Here is a 19,173-nt window from a genome sequence, read left to right on the forward strand (position 1 = left end):
CTCTCTCTCTCTCTCTCTCTCTCTCTCTCTCTCTCTCTCTCTCTCTCTCTCTCTTTCTCTCTGACCTGAGAGGCTTGGAGGTGGTGGGGGGACTAGGGTGTGGCTCTGGGTCTCGTCCCCACCGCAGCCAGATCCCCCTTCCACAAACACCAGCTACCAGGTCCTAGTAGACATTTCTGAGAATGCCATAAATTGAGGGTGGGGGCCAAGGACAAAGGGCTGGGGGAGTGATCTATAAGGGTGGGCAACGTTGGCTCAGGGTACCAGTACCTCTGGAGGGTGAGGGATGTCCAGGCCTGACCTAGGGGCAGCTTTGGGGTTCCCATCTGTGCCCCTCCAGGGCTACCAGCCCCACCAGTGGAGGCCTACCCTGTTCCCCTCCCCCACCCTCCACCAGGAAGGGTCATTAAACCAAACAGACCTGGGAGGGGGGACGGGAGGCTGGGAGAGGGGCTTCCTCTAGCTTTTTCCTTGTGCATTTCCCCACCCCACCCTCAAAGAGGGGGCGTCTCTTTCAGCATTTCCGTGGGGGGGGGTGCTCAGCGGGGTGGGGGAAGGGCGATGGATCAAGCCAGAGTGTCCAGAAATGTCCCCTCCAGCAGTTCTTGGGTCTGGTGGACCAGGGTGACCAGCAGCCACAGGGTGTGGAGGGACTGAGTGTTGAGGCCACTCATGTGTCCAGGCCTCCAAGGTTTCTCTGTCTTGGGAAACCTAGGCTGAAAGGGGTTACCCTTGACATCCTTTTCCTTTGGGGCCACCCACCTGCCAGCATTCTGCTGAAAGTGTGGGGTTTGGGGTGACCCCAAAGGAAAAGGAAGGGGTCTAGGGAAGGGGACATTAGACGTTCTCGTTCTCCTTGAAGATCTAGAGAGTCCTGAACTGTAGAGGTCTCCTTAGGCAGGGGAGCAGATGACCAGGATGTCTGCTGCAAACAACAGCCAGGAGCTGTCTGCCTTCTTCACACACTGGGTTGTTGGGGGTCACTCCCAGGGGTTCTGTATGCAAAGACTTTTGAGGTTCAGGCTAGACAGAGGATGATCTCTCAGATTTTCTGTCTGCAAGGTGGACTAAACTCTCCCCTTGAGCCATGGTCCCTTGATTTCAGACAATTTGAGTGTTGCTGGGCACTGTCCACTGTCTTATTGGTGGCTTATGGGGGTGGGTGGGGTCAAGTTGTGGCCTGGAACAAGGTGGGACCTGGATCCTGGTGCTGGCTGAAAGGACACCAGGGCTCCTGGCAGGGACACATGCTGTATTCTGGGACATTTCCCTCCTTGGAGCTTTATAACCTAGTGATGGCAGACCTGTGCCCTCTGCAAAGCCTCAAGCAGCACAGGACACTCAGGTGACAGGTGACGCCTGCATGGTGCGCTGCCGTTCCCGAGTGTGACACACGGTGGGCACTTGTACCACACTGGTGGCACACCAAGGCCCCAAGGCCAGCTGAGGGACATCTGAGAAGGCAACATGTGAATGGGCACACTGTGTAATCTTGGCCAGGGGTCCCAGGGCCTCTGAGGGCCAAGCAACATCTAGAACTTAGAACCAGAATCCAGAACCCAGAGGGACTGTGGAGTCTAGAAGAGGGGGGTATGACCAATAAGAAAGCAAGAACACCATGCCCCTCCCCCACAGCTCTTCTTATGGGACAATCACCCAAGGTGTGCCTGGTGGACCTGACCAGAGGGGACTCAGAGATTCCCTTAGTGTCCACTGCAGTGATCCTAGTCCCGAGGAACCTGCAGACCGGCAGATGGGGGTGCCAGCCCTGAGCAGGTGTAACCGATTCTCCCATCAGCTTTTGCTGTAGCCTTCTGGGGAAGGATGTGTCACTGGGGCACAGGTAGAGTCTGACCTCATCTCTTGCTGTGTTCCCCCAGGAGTCTGCAGGTGCTTGAATGAGCCCGACACCAGTCTCTGCCCCTGGGTGCCCGACGTAACAACAAGGATCCCACTGGTGGCTCCTGGCATGCCCCACTAGCCTTCAGACTGAGTTGGCAGCCCCTGTCTCTGCCAGCCGCCACCCTGCACTGTTCCGGCTCCCCCGAGGTCCCCACGCTGCAGTGCGGCCAAGACCCTTCCCCGCAGGGGCCACCCCCACCAACCGCCCCTGGTGCCCGGGGTGGCCCGGCCCGCAGGGCCATGAAGCTGCAGGCTGTGATGGAGACTCTCATTCAGAGGCAGCAGCGTGCCCGGCAGGAACTGGAGGCTCGGCAGGCTCCACCACCCCTACCACCTGAGCCCACCGGAGTCCGGGCGCGAACCACCATGACAGACGAGGACAGGGAGCCTGAGAATGCCCGGATGCATAGGACGCAGATGGCCGCACTGGCTGCCATGCGAGCTGCTGCCGCCGGCTTGGGACATCCGTCCTCTCCCGGGGGCTCTGAGGATGGGCCTCCCATCTCAGGGGATGAAGACACAGCCCGGGAAGGGACTCTGAGTTCACCTGCCCTGCATGGAAGTGTCCTGGAGGGAGCAGGACACGCTGAGGGAGATGGGCATCTGATGGACGTGGGCTCTGATGATGATGACACGTGAGTGTTAGGGTCGGGGGCAGCAGCATCTGAAAACTGGAAGCCAGTGAGGGTCACTGAGGGGACGCTGTGTGTCTGAGCAATTGCTTAGGTCTATCATACTGGTATTCTGAGACTCAATGAGCCCTGGGGTTATGCCAAATGCTGCCAGGACATTAGGCTAAGGTGTTGTGGGGGAGGAGGGACAAGTTTGGATAGAACGTGACTGAGGAGTGGCTGGAAAACTGTTGACAGCGGAGCCTAGCACAGGGAGCTGGGAGCCTCATGTGCAAAGATCCTGGGGCATGAACCTTTGAGAAGATGTTTTGGGGCCCCTTATAAGAGCTTGTTCAGAGGTGAAGTAGGATGTGGACAGGGACCTACTTGGTGCCCCGAGAGGCCTTGTGGCTGCTCATCTCATTTGCAGAGGGAGAAACTGATGTGGGGCAAGCTGGTGCCTGGCTCTCTTCCTGACAAGCGGGTGCTCTTGTGTCCATTCCAGGAAGTCCAAGTGGGAAGAGCAAGAGCTGGAAGAACTGGGGGAGGAGGAAGAGGAGGAGGAAGAGGAAGATGACTTTGAAGAAGAGGAGGAGGAAGAGGAAGGCCTGGGCCCCCCAGAGTCTGCCAGCCTGGGCCCTGCATGCCTGTTCACCCGCAAGGCCCCGCCCGCCCAGGCTTTCCGTGGAGACGGTGGTCCCAGGATGCTGAGTGGCCCTGAGCGCCTGGGACCTGGCCCAGCCCACCCCAGTCATATGGCATCCCAGATGCCACCACCGGACCATGGGGACTGGACCTTTGAGGAGCAGTTCAAACAGGTAGGTCATGTACTTGGGTCTGGTCCCTTGGGGGCCTTTGATCACCAGCACAGACCCCAGGCATTCTGACTTGGGCACTGGGGACCCTGCCAAGGCTCTGCTTAGACCCTGTGTGAGTTTTAACTCTGGGAATAATGTGGAACTCTGCCGGGTCCTCTCTGGGAGAGAACCAGTTTGTGGGTGTCGGGGGATGGCTCAGTGGGTAAAGGCGCTCGATGTGCAAATGGGGACTAAGCTCGATCCTCAGCTGTGCTGTGTGCTTTTGCAATGCTGGTGTTGGGAGATGGAGGCAGGAGGACCCCTGGAGCTCGCTGGCCATGTAGCCTAGTGGTCAGTGAGCTCCGGGTCAGTGAGAGATCCTGCCTCAGAACCTAAGTAAGGTGGAGAGGAAGGCGCCTGGCTCTGGCTCACCACGTTCTTATGCATACAAGTGCAAGTGGCTTGGTGCCCTGAGACCAGGGTGTGGAGTCAGCCCTGGAGAACCTGTGGGGTTTGAGTAGCATGTGCTGTGGGCTGCAGTGTCCAGAGGGCTTAGGGTCCCATGGCAGTGCTGGTCCGGTGTGGTGCCCAGAGCACTTGGTTTCCACAGAATTGCGAATGTGCAGGAGCCAGCAGGAGCCAGAGCCTGGAGGCTTGCAGCAGACAGTTCAGGGGTGCTGGATTGGTTCCAGGGGTGCTGGTGTTGGTGGACCAGGCGGGGGGGGGGGATCGGTCTGTGGGACCCCCACACAGGCTTCCTGGGCCTGGGAGGGGCATGGAGGAAGCTCAGAGTGCCCAGCTCTTCCCTTCAGGCGGCCAAGCTGGAGGAAGTGGCCAGCAGGGAGCCTTTGAAGTCAGCAGGCCGATGGAAACCAGATGGTTGGCCTGCCGGCTGGGGCCTGCATTCCAGCTTGGCCAGCTGGCCCAGCCGACCCCTGGGTGTGTGGCCAGGGAGGAAACTGGCTCCCGGGCTGGCTCCAGGGCCAAGTCTTGTGTGGGCTACAAGGTGGCCCTAGAGGTGACTGAGGACTCCCGATGCTCTCAGTGACAGAGCTGGTCAGAATAGCTTCAGGGGGGGCACCTGAGCTCTGCTTTTGGGTGGGGTCTGAGGAACAGGCCTGAGAGACCCCTTCCAGCTGAAGCAGAAGCCTGGAGATGGGCGGTCCTGGGAAGCCATTGAGCTGAGGCACCAAGAGGGCTCAGGTTGGGTTAGGATTATGGTACTTGTGGGGCAGGGCTCAGTCAATACCCTATTCTGGCAGCACAGCCACGCAAAGGCCCTGGGGCACAAAGAATAGTTTCGAGGAATGGAGAAGAGGCTAACCCTCTGTGCCCTTGTGGGACCTGCTGAGACAGGGCCTGGGCTGGGTGGGGCGGCCTCACCTCCTGTCTCTGCTTCTCGCCCTGGCTTGCTTAGATGTGTGTTGGGCAGCCTGCCAGCTGACCTGTCAAATGGACGTCACTGCTCCTGGGTGTGACCCAGTCCCACCCTAGGCCCAGAGGTGGCTGTGGGCTTTAGGACTGGTCCCATAACTCCCCCAGGAGATTCTCAGTAAACACACTGCACACAAACGTCTCTGTGCTTGGCTGGGCTGTGTTGGCTCCACCTGCTGTATGCCTCAGTCTCCCTGGCCTAGAGGCAGCCTGGGCTAGCCCAGAGGCCATTATGAAATGCATTTTACTTAAGGAGTTGATGGGTCTGTTGTCCAGTCAGGGTCTTGAGCTGTGAGTTCCCAAGGTCTGTGTGTTCACTGGCGTAGCCGCGTCGAGGGCAGGTTACACACTTTTTCCTGATTTGCTTACTGCCTGTCATTTAGCTCCCTGCAAACCCTAGTGCCAAGCAAGTTAGACATCTCTGTCCCACTATGTCACAGCTGACCCAGGGACTAAGACCAGCCTGAGATTGCTATTTACGGTCAGAGATCCGTGGGTGTCCCCTGTGCATGCTGACAGACCCCAATGTTCCACGCTGGCTAGGCATTTAAGGGCGGCAGGCCCCTAGTGCAATGAAACAAAGGAGGGCAGAGAGAGCCTTTGTCAGGACCGTCCTGGGGATATCCTGGGCAGGGTCAGAGGTCATGCAGAGACACAGGCCTGTGAGGGAGTTTTTCTGTGCAGCTGGAAACAGGGAAACTGATGGAGTAGCATGCTCCCTGTGTTACGGGCCAACTGGTCCCCCTGGAACAAGACGGGGGTGGGTTTGAGGATGGTGTTAGCAGAAGCCAGCCTGGGACTCTGTTCACCACGTCTTTGTGGACAGTTCCACGTGCCACCCTGCTGGCCTGGCACCTGTGCCGTCTGTGTCAATAGTGGTCCAGCCAGCCCCACAGATGTCAGCCCCAGGCCCGGCCTGTGTTGACTCTGGCGTCTGCCCCACTCCTTTCCTGGCACGTGGCGGTGCTGGCTGGCCGGCCACTTGGCACTGTCTCTGTTTCTTCCTTCCCAGTCTTGGCCACGGCTGGCTTCCACCAGCTGAGCCTAGACAGCTGGGATCCACCCTGGGCTGTGGGTCTGGGGAGGGGACACGGGGGTGAGGTCAGTGGCTGTGATTAGGATCTGGGTCTCCTGGCATTGGACGCACATCCTGTAGCTTTCCTGTCCCCATGTGGCCACACCCGGGCTCAGAGCGGCTGGGCTGTGATTTCTCAAGCTGGCAGTCTTTTGTGGAGTTTTTGTTGATTCTCTGAGACAGGCTTTCTCTGTTGTAGCCCTGGCTGTCCTAAACTCTGTAGACTAGGCTGGTCTTGAATTCACAGAGATCTGCCTGCCTCCCTCCCACCCCCCACCCCGCACCCCCCCACCCCCCAGTGCTGGGATTAAAGGTGAGAATCATCATGTCCAGGTGGTGGTGGTGGTGGTGGTTGTTGGAGACTGGCTCTTGCTGTGAAGTGAAGGGTGCTCTCCTGCCTCAGCCTCTTGAATCCTGGGATGATGGGCACACACCAGCGTACCTGGCTTTTAGCTCACTCACAGATCCAAATTTATGGCCAAATGAAATAATTGTTAAGTTCAAAATGTTCCAGTTCACCTGTCTCCACCCACACAGCCTGGTCACTTGTCAACTACATAGCTCCCAGCATTTACGCCCCTGTTCTGGGCACTTCCTGTGGCAGAGACCCACCGCACAGGGTCTCTCACTGAGCACAGCGTCCTTGAGGCTCTGCTGTGTGCCCTGTCAGAGTCCCTGTTCCTGCACGCATGGCCGTGTGGTTCAGTGGTGTGTGGGTGGACTACTGCACATCTGCTGCATGCGCGCTGGACGCTGGGCCGTTCCCACCTTTTGGCTCTCCAGCTTCTTTCTGTCTTTGGCTTCCATGGGTTCGTTCTGTTCCTCTTGGGCGTGTGCCTGCAGTGAAATTGCTAGGTAGACCAGTAATCTGCTAAGTACCTATTAGGAGTTCTGTGGACGGCAGTGGGCTGTCTGCGTTCCCCACGTGCGGGGTGTGGGGAGGGCCCTGTTCCTCCACATTCGTCACCTGCCCTCCGTTCCTGCGGAACCCAAGCCTGACCTCAGGCATCCTAGTGTGTGCCTGTCACCCTCAGCACCAGAGAAGTTGAGGCAGGAGCATTAATAAATTCAGGGCCAACTTTGAGACTCTTGGTTCCTGCCCAGGCAGACCCATGTTCACCTTTCATCAGCACCTGAGAGTTAGAAGCAGGGGATCATGAGTCCACGCCTGAGCTCCGTATGAGTCCCAAAGCACCTGTTGGGGAAACAAGTTAATGGGCTCCATATGCCTTCTATGAGGAAGGGACTGTGGAGGCACAGGATGGCCATAGCCCCATGGCCATAGCCCCATGCAGGAAAGACTCGTTTTCTCCAGCCCTCTTCAGATTCTGGCCCAGGGTGGATAGAAAGAACCTGGTGACAGGGTTTTAGAGAAAGCCTGCAGCAGCCTCGTCAACCTCGCCTTTCCTCACAGAAGCAATGAGCCTCTGGCAGGTCAGGGGTACGCATCCCACATCCTTCTCACAGGTACAGCTCAGGACCTGGTGCTGTAGCCCAGGCTGCCTCAGAGCTCTTCCATTTCTACCGAAAGATAGGGTCCCAGGCACGCCCCCCCTTTTTCCTGGCCCTTTAAAACTGTTTGTTTTTTACGTTTACTTATTTGTTTGCTGTGGACAGGGGTACGTGTGTCACAGCCTCCGTGGAGGTCAGAGAACAACTGAGGTAGTCGTTCTCTTCCTTCCTTCCTTCTGGGTCTGGGAGTGGGGATTGAACTCAGGTCCCAGGACTTGGCTGCAAGCTCCTTTACTCTCTGAACCATCTTGGCCCCTCTCCCTAAAGTCTACTTTTAAGTCCAGGACACTGGGCAGCATTCCAGGAGAGAGGGAAACGGAGTGTCCAGGGAGGCCTCTGGCCTGAGGGCAGCTGCTGTGATTTTTTTTTCCTCCGCCCCTCCTCCCTCATACAAGGAAATGGACAGGGAGCCAGGTGTTAGAGGTGGGAGCATTGGGAGGGGCTGACAGGTCTGTCTGCAGTTGCCTCACGTGTCCTTGTGCCTGTCGCATGCCTTGTCTGCCCCAGGCAAAACTTTCATGGCTGCTGATAGTGATAGTTTCTACCACTGGTCCCTCACGCATGCTCTGTTTCTCCTGCTGTAAATGACACTGTGAGCCTCTGGGGCCACGTCGGGTGGGGACTGGGGAGGAGGTGGGCAGATTGTTCCCTGTCCTGCCTAGGGGACACAGGGCTGGATGGCAGGAAGGGACACAGCAGTAGGGGCGTTGTAGAGCGTGTAAGAGTCCACTGACAGGCAAGAACGGCAGGGTCTACTTCTTAGACATTCTAGAACATTCTAGGAAAACAGCGTTAGCCTTGATGGGGCAGTGGATTTGGAGCCAAGGACTGGAGAGGCCAGAAAGTGAAGGGCAGGCTAACGTTTTTCAACGCGAAGGGTGTGCCGGGCAGACCCAGGCCGTCTGGGTGATGGCCGGGAGGTCAGACTCCAGGTTCTGCTGGTGGCAGTGTCACTGTCTGGGGCATGTTTGTCTCTGGGCTGCCAGCCAGTTTTGGCGGCCAGCTCCAACCCAGAGTCTTCCTGGGGCTCAGGAGTCCCCCGTGCCGGGGAGTCGGGGACTGGAGGTGTTGGGAAGCCCCTGGGCAACCTCATCAAAGTCGCTGTGGCTCCTGGCACCGAGCCAGTGAGCTGTGGCAGGCACAGGAGGGTGCCTGCCCGCCAGCCCTGGCACCGCGCCCCGACCCGTGCCAACCCCCAGGAACTACGCTGAGTCAGCCGGAAGAACCTTATCTGGTCCCTGTGCCGCCAACTTGGCCACCAGGTCACTGCCGCCAGCCGGGCTCCCCACCCTGTGACCCGCTGCCAAGCTCTGCCCCGCCCCACGCTTTCTAATAACACACGCCATGGCAGAGGGAGCGGTGTCCCAAGAGCTGCCGGCCCTGAGGGAGTGGTGGCCGCATCCACAATGGACATGGGACAGTGATGAGCCTGGTGGGCGGCTGCCATGGCTTCTGTGACTGTGGCTGCAGGGACCCAGGGCCACACAGCAGATCTCCCGGCGTCCTTGTGCCTGTTGGGGATGTGTGTGTCTGCATGTTGTGTGTCTATGTGTCCATATGTATGTCTGTATGAGCATGTGTGTGTGTTGTGTATGGGTGGTATGTCTGCATGTTGTGTGTGTGTGTCGTGTGTCTATATGTCTGTGTATGATGTGTCTATGTGTCTGTATGTGTGGCGTGTCTCTGTGTGGCGTGTCTATGTGTCTGTGTATAATGTGTCTATGTGTCTGTATGTGTGGTGTATGTGTGTCTCTGTGTGCTGTGTCTATGTGTCTGTGTGTGCATGTGTGTCTGATTGTCTATGAGTGTATCTGTATGTGTGTGTACATTTCATAGGTGAGATACATGCCTACCCTGCTCTGAGAACAGTGAAATGGTGAGGTTCACTGTCACCTTACAGGTCACAGGTCGTGTGGTCCTGGACACACGGGTCAGCTGCTGCCCACATGGCCTGTACTGGCTGGGCTAAGGCAGTGTCTGTGATAACCAGGGTACAAATAGAACCAGTGCTGGGTCTTGTAACTCAGGCTAGCCCCAGGCAGGGCTCTGCCTGACACCCGCCTCAGTTTCCCTACTTGCCACAAAGGCCTGTTTTCAGGGGACTTGTCAACAGTCATTCTCAGCCAGTGGGGGGTTATTGGCCGTAGCAGACATGTCACTTGGAAAGCCAGCTCAGTGTGGCCCCTGCTGGCTGTCAAGCATGACCAAGCTTATCCATCCTTAAAACCTGCTCAGGAAGAGCCTGGTGCTGCCTGGTGGGTGGCACGAATGGGGTGGCCACGGCCCGCCCCTTCCTGGCTCGCCTGGCTGCGCACGGCCAGGGGACAATTGGGGGTCACAGGGTTAAACGGTAACTAATGTGTCCATTGAAGGGCCTGGTCTGGGGACACAGCCTTGCCCCGTGGTCAGGGCCAAGCCAGGGTCTGTGGGTTCTTGCGGAAGTGGGTGGTGGGCTGGTGGGGTCAGCCACCCAGATACCCCTGGAGACTGCTTCCCATCACAGACTCAAATGTGTTGGAGACCAGGCTCTGTTGGACCGGCATCGTGCCTGCCACTCAGAGTAGGAGCTGTGGCAGGCCCCATGCCAGAGCCCTGTGGGACCACAGGCTCAGGAGGCGGAGGCAGGAGGATTGCCATTTTGAGCTGGGCTACACAGTGCTTCTCATAAAACCACAGACAAGGGAGCTGGGGCTGGGGCTGGGGCTGAGTAGATGGCACACTCACTGGGCATGCTCACACCTCTCATCCCAGCCTGGAGGTGGAGGCAGGAGGTCAGGGAGTTGGAGTTGAGTCTGGAACCCAGATTTGCTGCTGCTCCTGAGATCAAGATGACTAAATGTCAGGAGCAGACTCTCAGGGCCCTTCATAAGCTCCATCCATCTCATGTATGTTTTGAATCCTGGTCAGGCCTTCCTTCCGTGAGCATTAGTGGGACACCTATTGTATACTGTAGAGTCACATTCAAGAACCCTGAAGTAAGGTGGCGCATGCCTTTAATCCCAGCACTTGGGAGGCAAAAGCAGGTCTCTCTCTTGAGTTTGAGGCCAGCCTGGTCTCCATAGCCAGCTCCTGGACAGTCAGGACTGTCTACAAACGCAAAAGACCCCTGCTATAGGAGACCCTGCGGGGTGTACTGGGGCAGGCAGGTAGGTAGGGTAAGCCAGTCTGCATCACTGTCTCCATGGGGTGTGGTCCTGTCTGGGGGAGATGGGTGTGTCTTCATGGCTGGCTGGAGGGTACCAGCTGTGTTCCCAGCCATGTCCAGCATCTCCATCCAGTCTGGGTGCGTCTGTGGCTTTGTGTGTAGCAGGAGGAGGGGGCCAATCTAGAGCTGAAGGCTGGGCCCGGGATGTTGCCGTATGGGGGCCAAGTTATAGAAGACTGATATTTTCCAGTCACCCAGGGGGTGTATTGGGGGGAGGGGTGTTCCTCACCCGCCATCTTGTCTGCCTGTCCACCCATCCCTTCTGTCTCCAAGGCCATGTACTCCCCAACCCACCATTCACCTACTTCTTCCTCCCAGCCTCATTTTCCCCCTCCGTGAAACTGGGCCGACGTCCAGACAGCTGGCCGCTGTCACTTGGTCAGGATCTTGTTGATGAGTGTTCGTCTGCTTCCATCCCGCTCCATAGCATGTAGGATGGCGGCTGTATTTATCTGGGTTCACCTGTTCTGTTGCTAATGTATGACAGGAGCTCCCTGCTGCAGGAGGTGGACATTTGGAGCCACCACATTAGGCTGGATTCCACCTGCCCTTAGCTCACAGTATGGGAACCCTCCAGCTGGACCTCTAGATGAAGGGTGGGACCCCATTTCTGTCTTAGAACACAAGCTTCAGTCTGTCTAGATCCTTTGTGCAGCTAACGTAAGGGATATCAGTCCCCAGGTCATATCCTGATAATCCAGTGTGACAGCTAGGTTCACACTGGTCAACAGGGAAGTCCCTTCTGGAATTTCAGAAGCTAGACAGGAATACAGCTGGAGAAGCCCGTGATGGCAGGATTCTAGGCAGGGGCTCCACTCTGACCACGCCCCCAGGCCCTCACTAGGGGATTCTAAGTAGGGGCTCCACTCTGACCATGCCCCCAGCCCCTCATTGGGGGATTCTAGGTGAGGCTCCACCTCAAACCAAGCCCCCAACACACACATGCGCGTAGATGCTATTCTGGACTTTAGGGATCCTTCTGCCTTTACCTCCCCTGTACCTGGGATCAACAAGTTGCACCACTGAGCTTGGCTTCTGACCCTTGGACCGTCGGCCCACAGCGCCAGGCCCTTCACTGGTCTCTGTGAGGTTCCACGGAGTCTCTGGAGGGCTCCATGGTGGCTCTTGCTCAGTCTCCTTTGCTTTTGAAGTATTGGGCTTCTGTGGGGCTTAGGGAGTCACCTTGGCTTTTCCACGCAAACTTCTTTGCCCTTTCTGACAGGTGCCTCTGTCTTAGCCGTTGCCTGTATGTTCATCCCAGGGCTGCCCAACCCTTGTGCCTCAAATTTCCCAGTTGTAAAGCAAGCTTGCACTGAGCAGTTTTGTTCTCCCACCTGGCCATCTCTCTCGGGCTTGACCTTTGCTGGGCGCGGCACGTGTCTTGTCATTCCCCTGGAAGCTCTGAGGACAACCTCCTTCCTTCGCAGGAAATGAGACTGAGGTTCCAAGGTGGCCCCTGACCAAACCTCTGATCAAACCTATCTACTCAGGAGGAAAAGTTAGGTTGGAGGTCTGCAGTTCCCCTGCAGCCAGGAACCCAGAGGCCAGCTTCTGCAGCAGCCACTCCTGTGGTCCCAAATGGTCATTTCGGAAGGGCTATTAATATCTGCCTCGTGGGTGAGGCAGCCAGCGTGCTGAGGGGAGAGGGGCCAGCCTCTGCAGGAGGCAGCTGAACAGACAGATGTTTGACCCAGCCCAGAATCACTTCCCCAATTTCCTAAGAGCCAGAGCTGGCCCCCCAGTGCCCACAGAGCTGACAGGAAATGAAAGAGCCGGGTGGCCAGCTTAGAGGGGAAGCCCCTAGCCCTCAGGTGCACCCCGAGGCCACCATGTGGCCAGGAGAGCCCAAAGAGAGCCGGGGCAGCGCGTTTGTGATGCCCTTGCTGTATGCAGAGTGCCAGGGATGGCTCTTCTCCCTCACCAAACTTGGTGCTCCATCTCTCTGAGATTAATTTCTGGGAAGAGACCAAGCGTCTTGGACCCATTTTCGGTTGCTCCTCAACCCTGACCACGCCCCCAGCCCCTCACCGGGAGATTCCGGGGGTGGGGGCTACACCCCTGTTTTACATCCCAGGTCCTGTCTTTTCATTTTGAGAGAGAGTCCCTCCAAGTTACCCAGGGCTGCCTTGAACTGTGGAAGCACAAGCCGGTGCCCACCCCATCCAGTTGCCATCTCTGTGGCCCTGACTCTCCTGGCCTCTTGATGCTGGGATGGAACTCAAATTTGTTTTGAGACAGGGTCTTCCTGTGTAGCCTGGGCTGGGCTGGTCGGGAAGTCATAGCCATCCCCCTGCCTTTCCCTCCCCGAGTGTAGGTTGATAGATGTGCACTGCCACACCCTGGGTTCCCATGGAAAATGATCAGTCAAGTGCCCAGCTGGTCCTTGATGCTCTGTTACTCACAGGTCACCTCTGCCTTAGTTTCCCCAAGTGAAGAATGGGTCCAGGTGAATCTCGACCACTTGCCAGAGGCAGGATGAAATGGGCGTGTCTGCCCAGGAGAGTTCAGACTTCCCCCACAGAGCTGAGTCACTTGGTGCCCAAGGCCTCGCTGCAGTGGGAAAAGGGCTTATATGAAGGACCAGAGAGTGCAAAGGCCCTGGGGCCCGGAGCTGTAAAGACACCCAGAAGGCCGGGATGGCCAGGCATGGTCTCTTCAGGAGAAGAGACTCCAGTGACGGAGGATAGATAGCAGGACCTGTCTGGCAGGAAGAGGGGAGACATCTGGCCCAGTTCTGAAGCTTACAGAGCTCCGAGGCCCTCGTCTCTGGGCAGCCAGGAGAAGGAAGCGTCCTAATGGTGTTGGGAGGAGAATCACAGCCATTGTGTCTAGGTGTTTTTATAAAGATTGTTGGGGTCATGTCTCAGCCAAAGCCCAAAAGACACAAAATCGTCAAGATCTTCAAAAAATGTGGTGAGGATAAAGGCTCTAGCAGCCCAGAGACAGGTAGAGAATAAGACACTGGAATATTACTTAGCCATGAACAGGATTGATGCTCCAGTACACTCTACAGTGTGGAGGGAGCTGAGGACATGGGGCTCAGGAGAGACCCAGACACAGAAGGCCACACGGTGTGGGAAAAGGCCCCAGATAGCCCAGCACAGAGCTCAGAAGTGGATATAGGGATCTCAGAGGCTGGAGAAAGGATGACGTGACTGGTTGTGACTGGTTGTGCAGATTGGGTGTCTTGTTGCGTGGTGGAATGTTCTGGAAGTACATAGAGGAATTTGGTTGTAGGTGATCTGAGATTTATATGCATGACTTCCAAAAAAAAAAAAAAAGTTCTGTCCCAGCACTCAGGAGGCAGAGGCAGGCGGATTTCTGAGTTCGAGGCCAGCCTGGTCTACAAAGTGAGTTCCAGGACAGCCAGTGCTACACAGAGAAACCCTGTCTCGAAAAACCAAAAAAAAAAAAAGTTCTGGGCAGTGGTGGTGCACGCCAGTAATTCCAGCACTCGGGAGGCAGAGCCCAGCCTGGGCTACACAGAGAAACCCTGTCTCAAAAAAAGGGAAGAAAACAATAGTAGTCGGTGGTGCTCTTAATCCCTAAGCTGTGGCTGCAGCCCGTTTGTTTTCTTGACCAAGGGTTTCTCTGTAGCCCTGGCTGTCCCGAAACTCACTCTGTAGACCAGGCTGGCCTCCAGCTCACAGAGTGTCTCTGGAATGCTGGAATTGAAGATGTGTGCCCTCAATCTGGTCAAGGAAAGCCCTTTTAAGAACTCCTTACAGAGCGTGGACATGCACTGGGAGACTCTGTTTATTCAGTTATTCCTACCAAGCAAGCAGCAACTCCCCAGGGCCTTCAAGGTCCCTGTGTCTCCAGATGGCTTTTCTGGGTTCCCCTGATCGTGGGGGTGGGGGTGGGACTCAAATCTGATCACTAAGGAGAAAAACAGCCTGAGTTCCCACAGCAGGTGCCACTGTGCCTTTAAAAAGTATCCCCAGTCAGGTGGGTGGGGTGGCTGTCACCTGTGGCCCCAGCACTGCTGGGGAGAGGAATGGGGCACAAGGCCAACCTGGGCTACATGAGTCCCTGCCTTAAAATAAATAAATAAGTAAAACCAAAAATGGTGGTCCCATCTGCCAGGCATACACTGCCTTTCAGAGGGTTCTGGAGCCTGGGGGGTAAGCTGGGCGTCGAACTTAGACCAGAGTCAATCTCTGTGCACCTGCTGTTTCCCAAACTGAGGGAGTGTCCATGCTGGGGTTGGTCCAGGCCCTACTCAAATGTCTTCGATCCTGGGGTCCACCCTGCCTGGCGCCTGGCCCAGGTGGGGCCCCGTGGACTTTGGAGTCCTGGGGAGCCAGTAGGGGACCTGGGCTGCCACAACCTGGGGGACAAAGGTTTTCTCAGGGGCCCCATACATGCATGCATGTGCGCTCGCGCACATACACACACACACACACACACACACAGAGCAGTCTTTTTTTTTTTTTTAAACGGCTGGGAACAGCCAGGGCCCCTCAGCTCTGAGGACACCGCCCTGGGCCCCTGTGGGAACGGCCCTGGCCGCCCAGGTGTGGTCAGAACAGAAACCTACAGATGGGATGTGATTGTGGGCAGCTGGGCCCCAGGGCCAGCCAGGTCTGGAAGGGTGGGTGCTGGCTCAGGCCTGTCATCCCAGCTCTCAGGAGAGAGACGCAAGAGGGTTACCATGAGTTCCAGGTTAGACCCTGTGACAGGACACACACACCAGTCAAAAATTCTTGTACAGGAAAAGACAAAATCCTGCCAACAAAGGCCTCCCTCTCAGGAGCAGAGGGAGACAGCCCCAGGTGAGCCAGACTGTACAGCAGGCGACATTTTCTCACGCCCAAGGAACTGTTTTTAAATGGCTGTGAAGAGGTGGTAAAGAGAGGGAGGCAGTGTGCATCTAGTAAGTGCCTGCTGGATGTCTCTGTCCCAGCCCATGCTTCCACAACTTAAAGCCAGTTGGCAGCTGAGGTGAAGTGGTTGGGGGGGGGCAGGACCACAGCATGGGAATGAACGCTGACCGCAAAGGCCTGAGAAGCCGTGCATATTTAATAAACGTTTATTAGACACATGCTGTGTGCTCTGTCCGGTTCCAGACAAGAAAAACAGGTCAAAACCTGTCACGGTGCCGGGCTTACAACTAGAAGGGGAATCTGGACACTGTCCCCAGAGCCAGGTCTCCAGGGTGGGACACGACGTCCTCCTAGAGGGCAGCCAGAAGGAGGGCCAGGTCCCCATAAAGCCAGGGCTTTTACAACCTGTCTTTGTTGCTGACCCGACCCTCCCCCAACAGGCAGCTAGGGGATCCCTGTGGGTCCTCATTTATGGCTTTGAATTGATGTCCTGTCCCTATAGGCATATGACCAGGCTGGTGCTTTGGCATCTCTTACTGAGGAGACATTGATGGTGCCTTCCAGGTGAGGCAGCTGCTCACTGTGGCTGAGTCTCAGTTTCCCCTCCCCAAAGGACAGAACTGTGTTTGGGGTGGTGGCTGCTGTTTTGAGACAGGGTCTCATGTAGCCCGGGCTAGGCTAGCCTCCACCTCTTGAGTCCTGGAATGACAGGGGCTCCTCACTCAGATGCCTGGTTTATGAGGTGCTGGGAGTGGAACCCACAGCCTAGGAGCCGGGAGCTCCGCCCACGGAGCCACACCCTCAGGCAGCCGCCCTCCTGTCTTCTGCTTTGCTTTTTCCTTCTTTTCTTTGATTCGTTTTTCAAGACAGGGTCTCTCTGTGAACTCGCTCTGTAGACCAGTCTGGCCTCAAGCCCCCAAATCTGCCTGCCTCTGGCTCCCAGCGTGCTGGGATTAAAGGCCTGCGCCACCACAACTTGGCTTACTTTTAAATGGAGATAGGGACACTAAGGAAGAAAGCTCTAGTGCTGGCTTGTAGAGGGGCCAAGCCCATGAGGGTGAACCCTGAAGAGGTGCCAGGACCAGGAAAGAGTCCTAGGGTTCTGGCCATTGCTGTTGGGCTGAGGGCCTCAAGCCCTCCCATGGTGGGTTCCTTCCTGCCTCTCCAGTGTCAGAGGCTCTAGCAAAACAATCCCTTGGTCACAAGAACCCCCATCCTCTGTCTGCCCATCTGTGCCACACTGCACGCACCCAGGTGGCCTGGGAAATCAAGTTGCAGTATGAGGCATTTATTAGGCACTTGCTGTATACCAGACACACGCACCCGTGGGTCCACGCTCTCTCGTGCTGTGTGCTCCTCACAAGAGAAGGCAGAACCCCCTTGGGCCGATGTGGAGGCCCCCAGCTGGCCCTGGGTGCTTGTGTGTGGCACCCAGCGGGCCCTGCAAAGGCCCCACACCCTTCAGGCAGTCTGGCGAGGGAGAGCAGGCCTCCCTGGACTTAGGAATGCGGGCCGGCCAGTCTGGCGCTGGCTGGCCCAGGGTGGGGTGCAGACAGAGCTGGGCAGCTGGGCAGCTAGCTGACAGCTGGGCCACCCAGGGCAGAGGCCTGGGCTCCCAACGCCCTTCTAGGAGGGCAGTCTATCCCATCCACGGTCTCCGTCAAACAGACAGAGAAAATGGCTGTGTGTTGGGGGGGCGGGTACGTGCATGGTGCATGGTGCCTATTGGAAGGATGGTCTGGCCCCAGCTGCCTGCACAGAGGCTTCCACCAAGCTTTTGGAGACCAAATGATGGCTTCTGCAGACCCAGGTGTAATTGGTGGTTTCTAGGCCCCCCACCGTCCAGCCAGCTGCATTCCCGGAGGTTAATTTGAAGCCTGGTATTCAGCGGAGCATTCTAATTATCTCCGCCCCACTTCCCTCTGCTCTGCTCAGCCAGTGAGTCCCAGTGCCCACAGGCACCGGGGACATGGTCCTGTGACGGCCGCCCTGCATCACCCCCACCATCAACCACCACAGCCTGGGTGGGCAGAAGGTCACTCAGTCACTCCACACAGGAGACAAGAGGAAGGGGCGCCCCACCCCCTGGGAGCCATGAGTTAGCAAACAGTAGATGACTTAATGGGCGTGTGGGTTAATGCCCAGAGCTCCCAACCCTGGGAGAGGTAGGAAGGACCCTTCCTGGGGGCATTGGTTAGTGACCCCTAGATGTAGTGGAGGGGTCCCCACATTGTCTGCAGCTTGGGGTGTGTGCGGTTGGCTGAGCTCCTGTTACTGTCCCCTTGAGGTGGGGACATGTCTTTCCCACCCGCTGACCCATCCTCCTTTGCCCACAGCTCTATGAACTGGACGCGGACCCCAAGAGGAAAGAGTTCCTGGATGACCTTTTCAGCTTCATGCAGAAGCGGGGTGAGCACCTCCCTGGGCAGAAGGGGGGAGCAAGTTAGTCTCCCATGAGTGAGTGCTTCCCAAACTCTGTGACTGTCCCCAGCTCCACCTCTAGGGCCTCAGGTGGACCAGGGACAAACCCCCCTACCTCGGCCCAAACTCACTCTCCCTGGAGGGTAGGACAGGCTGGGTCTGGGTCATTACAATCCCTGTTTTAGGGGAGGAAACTGAGGCCCAAGGAGGGTCTGGGCCTCAGCCATGCAGCAGGAAGGGGCGGAGGGGGCCTGAGGCCAGCCCGGGGCCATCGCTGGGGCCCTGCTTCTGTAAACACAGGCTTCCAGGCCTGCCCACCGGAAGGCAAAGAAGAAGGGGTACTGTGGCCTCCTGATCCTGTGGCCCAGCCCAGTGGCCTCTCAGTTAACCCTTCCATGTCGGGGTGTGGTCTGAAGATCCCTGTGGGTGTGAGGAAACCCCCGAGCTATCCACAGGGCCCAGCCTTTCTGGGTCCAGCCCTGCTGACCTTCATGTGGCCGGAGAGATCTCCCCTCCCCGCCTTATCGCACATCCCCACCTGCCCCAGCCCTGCACCCAGCGGGAGGCCTCCAGCTGCCTCTCTGCCACAGAGCTGACCATCCCAGTCACCACCCCACCATAATGGGGTCAGCAAAGCCAGGGACCTCAATGCTTTAATGTAGCCACTGACCACAAAGGGCCGTGAAAACCCAAATCTAACCCTGCCTCCCTCACCCAGTCAAACCAACCAACTCCTCTCTATCCCTCAGAGCCCCATCACACGGCCGGCCGCCTTGGAGACTTTGTTCTGAGGTCTTTGGTAATTAGGAGCTGGGATTCAAACCACCATTCCTCACCCTGTCAGCACAGCCTACTGCCCACGGGCTCCCCCTTGGGAGAGAAAATGACCTCGCCCCCTTGTATCAGAAAGCAGAGACCTTGAGACAGATTTCTCTCAGAATTCGCTGGAGATGGGAAGTGGGGGGAGGTGTTCTGCCTGTGCCCCTCCACTGTCCCCCACCCTTCCTCATCCCGGCCCCAGCCCTCTATCGGGTCCTGACTATATAAACTTTCTCCCCCAGCAGCAGAGGCTGGCCTGCCCACCTCCTGGTCTCCCTCTAGGGCTGAGCTGCGATTGAGTGGGGTGGGTTAGAGACCCACCTCCCAGTGGCCACCCTGGGCTCTCCCTGACTCACACTAGGAGGTTCTGCTACTTGTGAGAGGCAGGAGGTGGCTAAGATAGGGAAGGGTCTCCCAGCGCTGCCTCGCTGGGGTGGTGGAGTCTGGCCGCAGGTAAGGCAGGCCCCGGAGCATCCAGTTCAGTACAGAAGGCTGTTGATCTCCAGTTGTCAGTGTTCTTTTTTTTTTTTTTTTTTTTTTTTTTTTTTTTTTTTTTTTTTTTTTTTTTTTT

The 19,173-nt window shown here is 57.0% G+C and overlaps 1 protein-coding gene across 5 annotated transcripts in view; it reads left to right on the top strand.

Moving 5' to 3' along the window:
- Arid3a (AT-rich interaction domain 3A) overlaps positions 1-19,173 on the top strand; it is a 28,515-nt gene that overhangs the window by 1,723 nt on the left and 7,619 nt on the right. For 3 of the 5 annotated variants that reach the window (XM_021174410.1, XM_021174411.2, XM_029482997.1), the window contains exons 2-4: positions 1,881-2,537; positions 3,019-3,331; positions 17,699-17,771. In XM_021174410.1, coding sequence (XP_021030069.1) covers positions 2,143-2,537; positions 3,019-3,331; positions 17,699-17,771 — 781 coding nt within the window. In that variant the 5' untranslated portion in view covers positions 1,881-2,142. The other 2 variants (XM_021174412.2, XM_021174409.2) reach the window with 2 other exon arrangements.

This window comes from Mus caroli, chromosome 10, assembly GCF_900094665.2.
Source record: "Mus caroli chromosome 10, CAROLI_EIJ_v1.1, whole genome shotgun sequence".
In the NCBI taxonomy this organism is placed as follows: domain Eukaryota; kingdom Metazoa; phylum Chordata; class Mammalia; order Rodentia; family Muridae; genus Mus; species Mus caroli.